This window comes from Dasypus novemcinctus, chromosome X (assembly GCF_030445035.2).
Source record: "Dasypus novemcinctus isolate mDasNov1 chromosome X, mDasNov1.1.hap2, whole genome shotgun sequence".
In the NCBI taxonomy this organism is placed as follows: Eukaryota; Metazoa; Chordata; class Mammalia; order Cingulata; family Dasypodidae; genus Dasypus; species Dasypus novemcinctus.
In genome coordinates this window covers 19,242,474-19,255,617 of record NC_080704.1, presented here as the reverse complement: position 1 = coordinate 19,255,617, position 13,144 = coordinate 19,242,474, and the positions used below count along the sequence as shown (strand labels likewise).

At 42.6% G+C, this 13,144-nt stretch overlaps 1 protein-coding gene across 1 annotated transcript in view; it reads right to left on the bottom strand.

The window, feature by feature from the left end:
• Nucleotides 1–13,144, bottom strand: part of TXLNG (taxilin gamma) — a 59,688-nt gene that overhangs the window by 9,064 nt on the left and 37,480 nt on the right. Inside the window, exons 4-7 of the mRNA XM_004475217.4 lie at nucleotides 6,248–6,418; nucleotides 4,657–4,851; nucleotides 3,005–3,124; nucleotides 673–747 (exon numbers count right to left, since the gene is read on the bottom strand). Coding sequence (XP_004475274.1) covers nucleotides 673–747; nucleotides 3,005–3,124; nucleotides 4,657–4,851; nucleotides 6,248–6,418 — 561 coding nt within the window. The remainder of the gene's footprint in view (nucleotides 1–672; nucleotides 748–3,004; nucleotides 3,125–4,656; nucleotides 4,852–6,247; nucleotides 6,419–13,144) is intronic.

The following is a 13,144-nucleotide window of genomic DNA, read 5'->3' as shown; positions in this document are numbered from 1 at the left end:
CCTTCTCTCTGAGTGAGGAGATAGCATGGGCTACCTTATGCCACACAAGGTACCCAGGAGAAATAGAATGGGACAACCCTAAGGGGTCTAGTTTGAAAAGCAGGGAGGGCCCTAATTTAGAAAAAAAAAAACCCCACTATCACCACAACTCTACCTGGAGTAGGCTTGTGTGGCTTTAGATGGTTTTAAAAAGAGGTTATGTGTTCACTGCACAAAATTCTAAAGATATTAGGTTAAACTATATGAAATTATCATTCGCATAGTCAAAGAAGTCAAATACCAGCAACTTTGTAAGGGTCAACTCAATACAAAAGAACGATGATATGAAGTGCTCTCGTTTTCTCTTCAGTTGGAAATCAGCTGACAAGTAGCCTATGTGGAAAGGGACTGAGAAAGCGAGGAGATAGTTGCACTAATGGCAAGGGGCACTGAAGACACGGTGACCACCTGTCCTGGTTTGCCTGAGACAGAGGGGACCTTGGGACCCAAGATGTTCAGTGCTAAAGCTGGGAAAGTCCAGGACAAACTGGGATGAGATGGTTACTCTAAACGAGGAGGAAATTTCCAAGAGGGCCATGTGATCCAGCTGTCAGCTCTGAAAAGCCTCCCGGGTATATATCAAACATACCATATATTTTCCTCACAAATTCTACTATATTATTGTCAAGTTACCTGCTGTTTCAGTTGTACTTCTTGCTGTTTCATTTGTTCGTATTTGTGCCTCGATTCTGTTGCTTCTTTTAATAACTAGAAAACAGAAACATTCTGGCAAAATACTAATAGTAATTACAGAGATGACTACAAGGTCAGTGACCGTATTATTAGGCTTAATCCTTCCACTCATTATTTTACCAAGAATCACAGATCTACAGATGAAACACTACCTGGTATCTTCAACCTGTTCCACTTGTTAGCACTCAGGAACACAGGAAAAAATCTTTTACTGCTTCAGGAAAGAAAAAGTACCCTGGAGCCCAATAAGGCTTACAAATCTCAGCTTAAATGGTGTGTTTCAGGTGAACATACTTAGATGTCCAGTTTTATTAGCAGACAACACAGCTAGGAATATTGACATTAAGAAGATGGTTTAGGGAAGCAGATGTGGTTCAAGTGATAAGGCCCCCACCTACCATATGGGAGGACCCGGGTTCAATCCCTGGGGCCTCTGGTAAAAAAGAAGAGAAAGTGTGCCTGCGTGGCAAGCCGAGTGCCCATGCAGCAAGCCCAGTGCCCATGTGGGTGCCCGCACGGCGAGCCATGTACCCATGTGGTGAGCCAAGTGCCCACGCCAGTGTCCATGTGGCAAGCCAAATGCCCGCATGGAGAGCTGAGTGCCACGTGACTGCCTGCATGCCTAGCCAGCACCCACATGGCAAGCCAAGTGCTGCACAGCAAGCCAAGTGCCCGTGCAGTGAGCCAGTGCCCGCGCAAGTGAGTCATACAGCAAGATGATGACAAAACAAAAGAGAGATGAAGGGGAGAGTCAAGGAGAAGCACAGCAGAGACCAGGAACTGAAGTGGCGCAACTGACATGGAACCTCTATCCACATCAGAGGTCCCCTGGATCAAATCCCAGTGAATCCTAAAGGAGAAAGACAAGAAAGAGAAGACAAAAAGAGAAATAGATACAGAAGATCACACAGCGAATGGACACAGACAGCAAAAACAACAGGGCAGGGGAGGGGGAAGGGAAGAATAAAAATAAAATTTTTTTGAAAACTTAAAAAAAAGAAGATGGTTTAGAAAGCCCCTTTGCTCCATGAGGCAAGAGGAAGCAGGCTGAAGGGATGTATGGCGTAAAGCAATGAAAGCAGAGACCTGGTTTCTGATCACTTTTTAAAAAGCAGGGGTGAGGGGGGGTGTGGGAGGTTTCCAAGAAAATTAGTGAAGTTACATAGTAGGCAGATGTGAAATTCACTCACTGAAGTAAAACATCACACACGCAGTCCAAATGAGCCTTGAAGAGTCCTTAAACCAACCAGAAAATACATACAACACACATGTGTCACTCTCAAAACCTAGACCCACATATGAGCATGAGATGCTCCCATCCTGAGGGGCACTTAGGAACTGAGCCTTCCCTACCACGCTCACATCAGGGTATAGGCCACTTGAGTGAAATGTTGGATGGAATAGTCCACATTATCATTTAATTATTTCTCACTTTTACTGTATTTTTGGTTGAGCACATATCAACAAATGTTCAAAATACATACCCAATGAGATTTCACCATGTTCACAATTTTTGACAGGCAATATAATCTGAGTCTATACTCTGGGAACAATGTTGAGCAATTAGGGTATAGAGAATTCTGTTAAAATTTTATCAGAAAATTACAGCAGAGTAAGTAAAATAGTTTACCAAGTTTCAAATTATTTGTTTAAAAACAAAACGTAGCAGAGCAGGTGTGGCTCAAGCAGTTGAGCACCTGCTTCCCACGTGGGAGGTCCCAGGTTTAGTTCCCAGTGCTCCCTGAACAGCAACAAAAAACAAATAATAAGCAAACCAAATGAAAAAACCAACTCAGGGGAGCCATGTGGCACTGGCTTCCCACATACAAGGTCCCAGGTTCAATCTCCAGCCCCCAGTACCTCCAAAAAAAAAAAAAAAAAAAAGATCCATGCTTGGTAAAGTCAATATTCAATGTAACTGCCTCTAACTCTCATGGCCCAACTTGCCAAATAGATGGCCCAATTATTGAACGTGGCCACCATTACCTCAGAAGTGAAATAAACACTCTAAGCACAGAAAAATAATTGAATGGATGCAGGTCTTTCTAATAACTTGGTCTAGCACCTCCAGACTGGTTTTTGTATTTAAAAAGTTCATTAGGAATGGAAAGTCAAATGTTTTCTAACATACATACTCCCCCCCTTCTCTTTCTAAAGCAAAAAGACAAACAGCATGCCCCAGGCCACACAAAACATAGAAAAGCATAAACATCTTAAATGGCTTTGGTTACAATTTTTGGCAGTAATTTCATTTTAAAGAAACAGAACTTACAAACTCTCTCTCTCTCTGATGTTTTTCATCAGCTTCTTTTATAAGCTGTGTTGTTTGCTGAAGTTTGGCATCCACAAGTTGTTGTTGCAGTTCCTTATGTTTGAACACTTTATCAATATGCTATAGGAAAAGTAAAATTTCTTGTCACTTGACCAAAAAAAAGGATCACAATGTTAAGGGGACAAAGCACATGTTCCAATGCCTTGCCAACCAACCCTTTTTGTCCTGCTGACCCCACCACAGCTCAGAACGCTGCCCTTTTCTGCCACACGTTTGCAGAACAGTCCACTAGACATTACCCTGCAAACAAGCTGCACCTGCAGTGACTGGCCCCCGACTATCCCATGCCCATCCTTGCCAGAGATAAAGTCTCAGCAGCCATAAGCTTTGTATTTCCTGTCTGCCCTATATAGAAAATACAGCCCAAACTGTATTAAGAAAAGGATGGATAAGGATAAGGATCAAACCAGTAAACCCATTCATCGTACACACAATTCATGGCTATTTTTTTCTCCCCATTAAATTTTCTGAGATTTCTTAGTTGGAGGCAGCATGATATATTGGTAGGAACCGTCTGGGTGTCAAAACTTGACTCAGTGTGTGGCCCTGGGCAGATTCCTCACCTCAGTTCCCCTATCTGTAATGGGGGAATATAACCCCATACATATCATGCAGAGCTGCTATAAAACTAAATGCAAAAAAAAACAAAAAAAAACAAAAACAAAAACACACACACACACACACAAAAAAAACTAAATGCCATTGTTGAACTACATAAGGTACTCGGTGTCTGGCATGTATTAGACATTTGGTAAGCAATCATTATTTCCAAACTAAATTGTCAAGTGGTCATTTATGCTCAATAAAGTAATCAGAACATCCCTTCTTCAGAGAAATAGTAACTTTTCTAGTTACAGCACCCTATGAGAGAAGAAGGAATGCTAGTTGATAATAAGGTAACCCAATGAAGTATTGAGGAGAGCACAACAAATGATCTATCTCTAAGTGCAAAAAATTTGGTCATTATTAAATTACATCCTGGCCAAAAGAAGAACATATTCAAAATTAACAAAATAATTGCAAAATTAGTGGAGGCCAGTGACCAAGTTCAGCAGCCATGGATCCTTCCAGTAAACTTTTCACTTCAATGAGTATGTGTGTGAGGGACTAGAAGTAGATTCTTCTTTTCTCCCAAATAGTATAAAACCCCTATCTTTAAAAAAAAAACAAAACAACTGAGTTGTAGGTGTAATGCAGTGGAAGCATGCATCTGTATAGATGATCAGAGACATCTGAGGTACAGGGTATTTAAAGACCAAATATTTATTTATTGTGAGCCTGGATAAGGGAAAAATTCTTTGTATACAAAAACTGCAATCTCCCCATGTCACATGGGAGGCAGGTAGTATTTAACACGTCTTCTAGAAATGACCTTGCTTATCCAAACCTACTAACTGTTGGGACATCAAGTGATGATCCCAACTAGTCCTTCTGTTCACCAGGTTCCCTATCCTCTCCTCGCCAGACTTCCAGTATACGTACATAAAAGCTCTAAAGTGTCCTGTGCCAAGAATTGTAAATGAGTAATGAATGGTGAAAATATTTGGCTAATAACAAGTAGCTGTCTAAGTAAACAAACAAATTGTCTTTACCTCTTCCCTCAGTGCATACTGTTCAATGAGCTTCTTCAGTTTCTCTCCCAGTTCAATATTCTCCTGTCGGAGTTTGGCGTTGTGGGTGTCGTGTTGTTCCAGCTGTGCCTGAATCTCATTTAAAGTAATCTGGAAATGTGCAGTTGCTTCTTTACGTCTCTCTTCTTCCTCTCGTGCCTGCTGCATATTTTCTTCCTTATCATCCAAAATAATTTCTGTTACTAGTATAAGCCTATAGAGAAGATGCTCACAAAAGAAGTTGCTGCTGAGATCATTTATTGTTGCCCCAAAATATTTCTTCTGAATTACAATTCCTTCTCTTCACGACCAGATGGTTCTCTTTTGAAAGCAAGCAGTTTTTCCTTAAGTATATGGAGTAAACAGAGTGATGCAAACTGTCCAGCTATAACTAAGCAAGGGTTATCTGACTGTCTAGAAATTCTCTATACTGAAATCACAAAAGTCACAGCCAACTCCACACTGTGTTCCCTGATCCCCTCCCTGACTGGAGGTCAGCCTGGAGAGGAGCATCCCCCCTTGCAGCTTATTTTCTGCGACACGTCTTCCATCCCATCAAGGGACAAATGCAATCTTCATTTTAACAAGCTGACTTTCAACTCTTGCGAGGATAAACATACCAAAAGACCTTTATATCTAAACAGTTAGCAACCCAATCAAAATGTTGATCTGCTATGGGAAAAAGAAATACCATCTCTTTTTTTTTAAACTATTATCTCAATCCTAGGTTTCAAAAGCAAGAGAAAACACATAACCTCATGTCAGGTGAGGTTCCACGTCATGTATGGGCCTGTGGGTTTGCTGGGGTGAGCGTAGCTGATCAGAGACCCTGCTCCATCTACTCAGACCCCTGCCCTGCCTGGCAATACCACAGACAGGTGCCTTCCTGCTTTAAAAGGCAAGTCTTGCAAGTATCTCTGCTCTTTTTCCTTCTTCCCCTGTTGATACCAATTAATCTTTTGATACCTGTTCCCTCTTCCTTTATAATCAGCCAAGATCCAAGTCCTGTTCTAAAAAAACTTAGCAAATGAAGAGCCAAGGGTGGGCAGAGGGGGAAGTTGGGCAGTCTAGCCAATTCACATCTACAGAAGAACTCAGCAGCCTGTTTTCCCTTCTCAAACTCACTCCAACTCGCATCTTGCTCCCAGCTTCCCATTTCACCTCAGCTTTTGCTTCCTTATCTGAGGAAGACGGGGGAATCAACTCTGTCAGTGGACAGAGGTACCTTTTGGGACCTTTTCAGCTCCCTAAACCATGGCTCTGAGCAGGAGAGCTACGGACGCTAACGCCCACCTTATGTGGGTCCCTGTGACCAATGAGGAGGTCCACAGTGTGGGCCTCACACAGGGATCAGCACAAGCAAGGTAGGATCTTCAGACTCAGCCTCTCAGGGACCTGATCTACCTGCACAGAAGGGAACTCCTCGGGATTTATCAACCAGCAACTGCAATTACAGCTAATTCCCATTAAAGCAAGTAGAAAGGAGGATTTATCTCAAAGAGATAAGAAGTAATTAAAAAGCCATCTAAGTAAATACCTCCTGAAAAAAAAACAGAAAAATAAGCCAACTTACCTTTAACGTCTTATTGTGGCGCTGAAGTTCCCTGCACAGAGACTCTAGTTTGCTTCTTGCCAAGATAGCCTTGCTGTGTTCACTTTGCAAATGAACTTTTTCTTTCACAATCTGGGCTTGCTTCTTCTGCAGAATCTTCATTTGCTTCTGAACATTCCGGCTCTCCTCCAACTAAAATTAACAAGCATTTTACATTTAGGAAGTACAGTAAGAACTGTCAAGTTACAGCTGGAATATGACTACAGCTACAGAACATGTTCTCAAAAAGCCAGACATTGCAGTGTGGTAGTTTATTTAACTTATTCCATGTCATGCTAATCTGCCAAACCTTTTCTATTCCTCTCTTTTCCAGGTGAGGGAGGAAAGTACACAAAAAAAATGTAGGGAAGGAAGAAAAAAAAAAATCTTAATCTCTTTCTTTCCTGATTAAAAACAAAAACTTAACTGTTCAGAGCAACTCAAAGGTTTGGTAGTGGATGGTGTTGTTGGTAGCTCAACATTGTGAGTGTAATTAACACCACTGAACCGAATGTGTTAAAATCGGAAATATTATGTTGTGTGTACATTACACCGCAATAAAAATTAAAAGGGAAAAAAAAGCCACACAGAACTATACAACACAAAGAGCAAACCCTTATGTAAACTTTGAATTTTAGTTAATAATGTAATTATAATAATACTGGTTCATCAATTGCAACAAATATACCACACTAATGCAAAATGGGTATAAAGAAAATGGGCAGTAAAGGGGTGTGGGCGGGGTGATGTGCGAACTCTATTTCCTGTGTAATTTTTCTGAAAACCTACAATTGCTCTAAAAATAAAATCTATCAAAGAAAACCACCACAACTGAACTTTTAGGAATCAACACCATCTAGTTTTACTTTTCTAAAAGAACACACAAAAACTACTTTATTAAAATGGTCATCAAAATCTGAACTCAGTAAGCGCAGTCAGGAGTCTCCTACGTGAAGGAGGAATCACTGCGATTTTAGACATGGAGCAAAGTAGCTATTTCAAGGTTAAATCAACACGGAACATAAGATGGCAGCCTTAGTGACCTCTCAATAAAGCTTCTACTGAAGAATGAAATGATGAAGAGATACAATTTCAAGAGCAACAGTGACATCTTGTGGTCTCTTAAGATATATCAAGCATCCTTACAGGCAACCTGTGGTCACAGCTATGAAAAACACCTTTATGGAAATCTCTTCAGGAAAAAAGTTCTCTTTTGCATAATTTTGTGAAGCAATTTTGCTTTTGTATCTTAATATGGACGCAGGCTGTAAGCGAGTTAAAAGAGGCTACAGGTTCTGCACATGTCATCTGTAACTCCACCTCAGCTACGCAATGTCCCCTTTCTTTTCCACTCCAAGTAAAATAGAGCAGATCGTGAGTAAAGACAGTATCCTAAGGAAAATCCAAACTCTGCCTATTTTAAATGTACTCTTTAACGTCAGCAGTGATAAATTACTGGTGTCATGGCTCAGAAGCGACTGTTCTTTGCACTGACGCATATACTAGGCACCAAAGCACTAATGATGTAAGAGGAGCAAGAGCACCCCAGAAGATGGATGCAAAGGCAATGAACTGGTCGATTTGCTGGGGGACCCTGGGTTTGATGGCTTCTCTTTCCTTTGAGCAATATGAGGCATGGTCATCTGCTGAGAGAGACAGAGATAAGGGTTTATAATTAATGGGAAGGGTATATAACTGTCAACCGCAGAGAAAGAGGTAACCAGAAAAACAAATTACAATGACCACACCATGCTGAAGGCCTAGTAGTAGTTTCATCTGACTTGCATGCCCAGAGCTGGGATTCTGCCAGGCAGCTGGAGTAAATGATCAGAGGGGGAGAGGGGATACTGCCAAAGAGAATGAATATGATGATGTCTGACATCTAAGGCAAAGAAAAGACACCAAGACCAAAGAGCAGTATGGATGGGAAGAAAGCAGATAGCAATGAGCTGGCAGGTGGCTGCACCATGTTGGGAAAAAATGCAGTGGAATCCTTGAGCAAGTTCGCTAGATTGAGAACAGGAGGTAAAGGCAAAGGGGACCACGGTGGGTCAGGTGCCAAAGTCTTCAATATGCGAGGAGTGACTGGGAAAGTTGGGAGATGATAGCACAAGAAGGGGAGAAAAAGTAGGGCAGCTGGACGTTCCTGGAACCTTAAGAACCATGGGTTGTAAAAAAGGAAGGCAGGGCAACAGGAAGGGCACAAAGCCTACCTTCCCAGCCCCAAGACACGCGGAGCAAAAAGAGGACCCAAAAGGAAGTCAGGCCTTGAGGGAAGGACCAGCTTTCCAGAAATACAAGAAGTTGGAGCACTGATCACAGACGAGACTATGGAGTTTGAAGTCTGCATGGCATGGGTAAGGAATATCAAAGAATACCATGAAAGAGAAGCAGATGTGGCTTGAGCAGTTGGATGTCCACCTACCACATGGGAGATCCTGGGCTCAGTTCCTGGTGACTCAAGAAGAGCAAGACAGCAAGCTGATGCAATGGGCTGATGTGGAAAGGTGACACAACGAGATGACACAACAAAGAGACACAATAAGACACACAACAAGCAGGGAACAGAGGTGGCTCAAGTGATTGGGTGCCTCACTCCCACATGGTTCCCAGTACCACCTAAAAAGAAGATGAACAGACAGCAAGTGCAAACAACAAAGTGGGGAGGGGGGAATGAATAAAATAAATCTTTAAGAAAAAGAACACCATGAAGTATTTTGGGTTTTCTTTTGGGGGAGTGGGCAGGGGAGGTAAGCTTTTTCAGATAGCTTTCATCTCCTGAGCCCTAATTCCTGCAGTGCTATGTACCACAGCTTATACTCTGGCCAGGAGGCACGGTTGATGCTGATTTCTTTAAAGAGCAAGGGGAAAGTCGGATCTTGGTAGAGGCTCAGGCACATATTCCTCACAGACACCTAGTGTTGGCAGTTGTGTGTGAGCAGAAGCAGGGGCAGGAAGGAATGAATGAAGGCAGGTAGCCACATCCTCCCCCACTGGGGTGGTGCTGGAAGGGATTCCCACCAGGTCTAACAGGTACACTCTGCAGGGGAAAGCTCATGTCAGACACACAATCCGTGCTGGCAGCAGGGAAGGGATCTCACGCTGTTGCTCCTGAAGGTGCCTCCTAGAATCCCACAGGGGACCGAATACCATTTGAACTTCTGCCCAGGGGAAAGAGGCACTGGGGATGTGGCAACTCAAGGGACTGTCTACTTCTATGCTATTTTTTTTCTTTTGGCAGAGGAGTAGGTGGGAAAGATTGAGATTTTGAAGCATGACTTTTGAATCAAAGAAGAAAAATTATATTATCTTTGCTGTACTAAAAAATGCAAACCAGCATGCCAAAGGGAAAGGGGTCAGGGATCCAAGGAAATGAAAAGAATCGATAATTGCAGAAATATGTACAAACAGACTTGAGAGAGAGAGGTGAAGTAGGTTACCCATGGTTATCTGGGCATCCAGGGTCAAGGCCATGGTGCCAGCCCAAGGCCTCTGTGCTCTCAGCAGATCCCACTGCCTATGGCCATGACAGCCAGGCTGCCAGAAGGGGAGTGTGCCATAAGATGCACACATGTGGCTTTCTGGAAAGCCCTTTTCAACAGGTTATCAAGAACCTTTGCAAGTATCTCCTCTGCTTAGTAATTAAATGCTTGTATTTATTAGAAATGAGAGCCTTGGGTAATTGTTGCTGGTCTGAGAAAAAGGCTCACAGATCATTTTAGGTGGGGTAAAAGAAAACTAAGTTACATATGCAAAAATATTCCCAGTTTGAATAAAATGCAAATACTTACTGATATACATGCAAAAGACAAAAGAATTTTACAATACCTTTAAGAACAGTTGATGGGCTACATAGGTGGTTTACCTTTTTATTTGGTTCCTTGGGTGCCCAGAATTGGATTAATCACAACCATTGGTGCATGAGGCAATCACTGGTCTGTGCAAGGCCTTGTTCACTTATTTACCCCCCAACACTAGAACACTGACAATTCCCCCTGCATTCCCTGACTCAACCACAAGCCTGAATCCTGGTTTCATCCTTCCATTGCTTCCCTTTATGAATTATTTATTTCATCTGTGCGCAGTCCTAAAAGAATATTTTCCATTTTAGTTGCTTTGATTTTATTGTAGCTAGGGGAACTGAGAAATTAGAGTTCTAATTTAAATTAATTTAAAGGCTATTGGGGGAAGCAGATGTGGCTCAGGAGACTGGGCTCCTACCTACCACATGGGAGGTCACTGGTTCAGATCCTGGTGCCTCCTAAAAGACAGCAAGCTGACCCAACAAGAGACATAAGAAGAATAGAACATAACGGGAGACACAACAAAGCAGGGAGCAGAGGTTCCCGGTGCCTCCTAAAGAAGACAGCAAGCTGATGTGATGGGCAAGTGGGGTGAGCTAACGCAACAAGAGATGTGGAGGGGGGAAACAGAATGAGAGACAAAAAAAGTAGGGAGCAGAGGTGGCTCAAGTGATTAAACATCTCCCTCCCATATCAGAGGTCCTAGTTTCAGGACCTGGTGCCTCCTAAAGAAACAAGGAAGATGAACACACTCAGCAAGTAAAAAAAATCAATCACCAAGGGGTGACGAGAAAAAATAACATAAAATAAAATAAAATAACATAAAATAAAATAACATAAAATAAAATAACAAAAAATAAAATAACATAACATAACATAACATAAAATAAAATAAAATAAAATAAAATAAAATAAAATAAAATAAAATAAAATAAAATAAAGGCTACTGGCTCCCATTTTGGACAGCTCAACTGTAGACTATATTGCTAAAATTCATCCATATTTTGTTACATGTAGCTACAGACCAAAGGTTAGCAAACTTTTACTGAAAGGATCAGAGTAGTAAATTTTTTCTGTCTTTATTTTTATTTTTATTTTTTTTTAAAGATTTATTTTTATTTATTTAATTTCCCTCCCCTCCCCCGGTTATCTGTTTTCTGTGTCTTTTTGCTGCGTCTTGTTTCTCTGTCCGCTTCTGTTGTCAGTCAGCGGCACGGGAAGTGTGGGCGGCGCCATTCCTCGGCAGGCTGCTCCCTCCTTCGCGCTGGGCGACTCTCCTTATGGGTGCACTCCTTGCGCGTGGGGCTCCCCTACGCGGGGGACACCCCTGTGTAGCACAGCACTCCTTGCGCACATCAGCACTGCGCATGGGCCAGCTCCACACGGGTCAAGGAGGCCCGGGGCTCCGGGTAGACGGACGCCCTAACCACTGGGCCAAAGTCCGTTTCCCTGTCTTTATTTTTTTAATGTTACATTCAAAAAATATGAGGTCCCCATAGACCCCCCACCCCCCTCACCCCATAACCACAACCTCCTCCATCATCATGAGACATTCATTGCATTTGGTGAATACATCTCTGAGCACCGCTGCACCTCATGGTCAATGGTCCACACCATAGCCCACACTCGCCCACAGTCCACCCAGTGGGCCATGGGAGGACATACAATGTCCAGAAACTGTCCCTGCAGCACCACCCAGGACAACTCCAAGTCCCGAAAATGCCTCCATATCTCATCTCTTCCTCCAACTTCCTAACCCCAGCAGCCACTGCCCTTATGCACACCTGAGCAGAGTCCCAGAGACAGATAAAGTAAGATACAACCCCAGGTATTGGTTCTTCTGAGGGCTACAGAGACCCACAGGTTCTATGGTCATGGCAGATGGAGTTCAGTGCCATGTCAGTTGGCCCCACTTTGGAGTTGGTGTTTCTGTGTGATGGAGCTGGACTCAGATGTGATCTTTGCCCACAAGCCTCTCCTGTAACTTTTATCAGAACTGTAGTTGGTGCTGGGGTTTAATGTATACCCAGGGGACCTGAATCTCTGGACTGATCATGTGATAGCCAGGCCCTGAGCCTCAACAGACTTGCAACTCCTACACTCTGGTTTATTGGACTTACCCCACTCAGCTAACATGGAGGTGAAGAAGGTCAACCACCACACCAGGGAGCCAAGAGTGCCTACAACTGAAAGCAGGAGGATTGCATCCAGCATCCATGTGGAATCTAAGCCCCCTCTTGATATAGATGTGGAGTGGACACAACCATTCCAAGGTCCACAGGATGGAGGAATAGAGTATGGATTAGAGTGGACTTACTGATATTCTATTCATGAACTATTGTGATTAGTAATTGAAGAAAATATTTTAGGCTTTGTGGGTCACATACAATCTTTGTTGCATATTGTTTTTAACACTTTAAAAATGAAAACAATTTTTAGCTTGTGGGCAATACAAAAAGAGGCCTTGGCTGGTAGCCTGTGTAATATTCCTCTTTAAAACACATACCAAACCCTACCCACCCCCCAAAAAATACAACACATACACACACACCACACCTTTTATACATTCTCTTGCAAATGGGTTTGTTCAGGTTGTTTCCTGGTTTTGTTATTACTTGCAGTGACACATTCTTGTACATGCCATCAGGCGTACATGTGTAAGAATTTGTCTTGGGGGAAGCGGATGTGGCTCAAGTGATTGAGCTCCCGCCTACCACATGGGAGGTCCTAGCTTCAGTTCCTAGTGCAGGCATGGTGAGCTGATACAGCAAGATGACGCAACAAAGCAACACAAAGAGGAAAGTCAATGAGAGACACAACAAACCAGGGAGCTGACGTTCCCTAGTTTGCTGACTGAGTACTGTACTTCCACATGGAAGGTCCCAGGTTCAGTTCCCAGTGCCTCCTAAAGAGAATATAAGCAGATACAGAGAGCACACAGCGACCTCAAACAATGAAGGGGGTGGATAATAAATAAATTTCTCTTGAGTGCAAATTTAGAAGTGGAATTGCTGAGTCTTGGAATTTCTCAATGTTCTTTTTTTTTTTAAAGATTTTAAAAATTTATTTCTCTCCC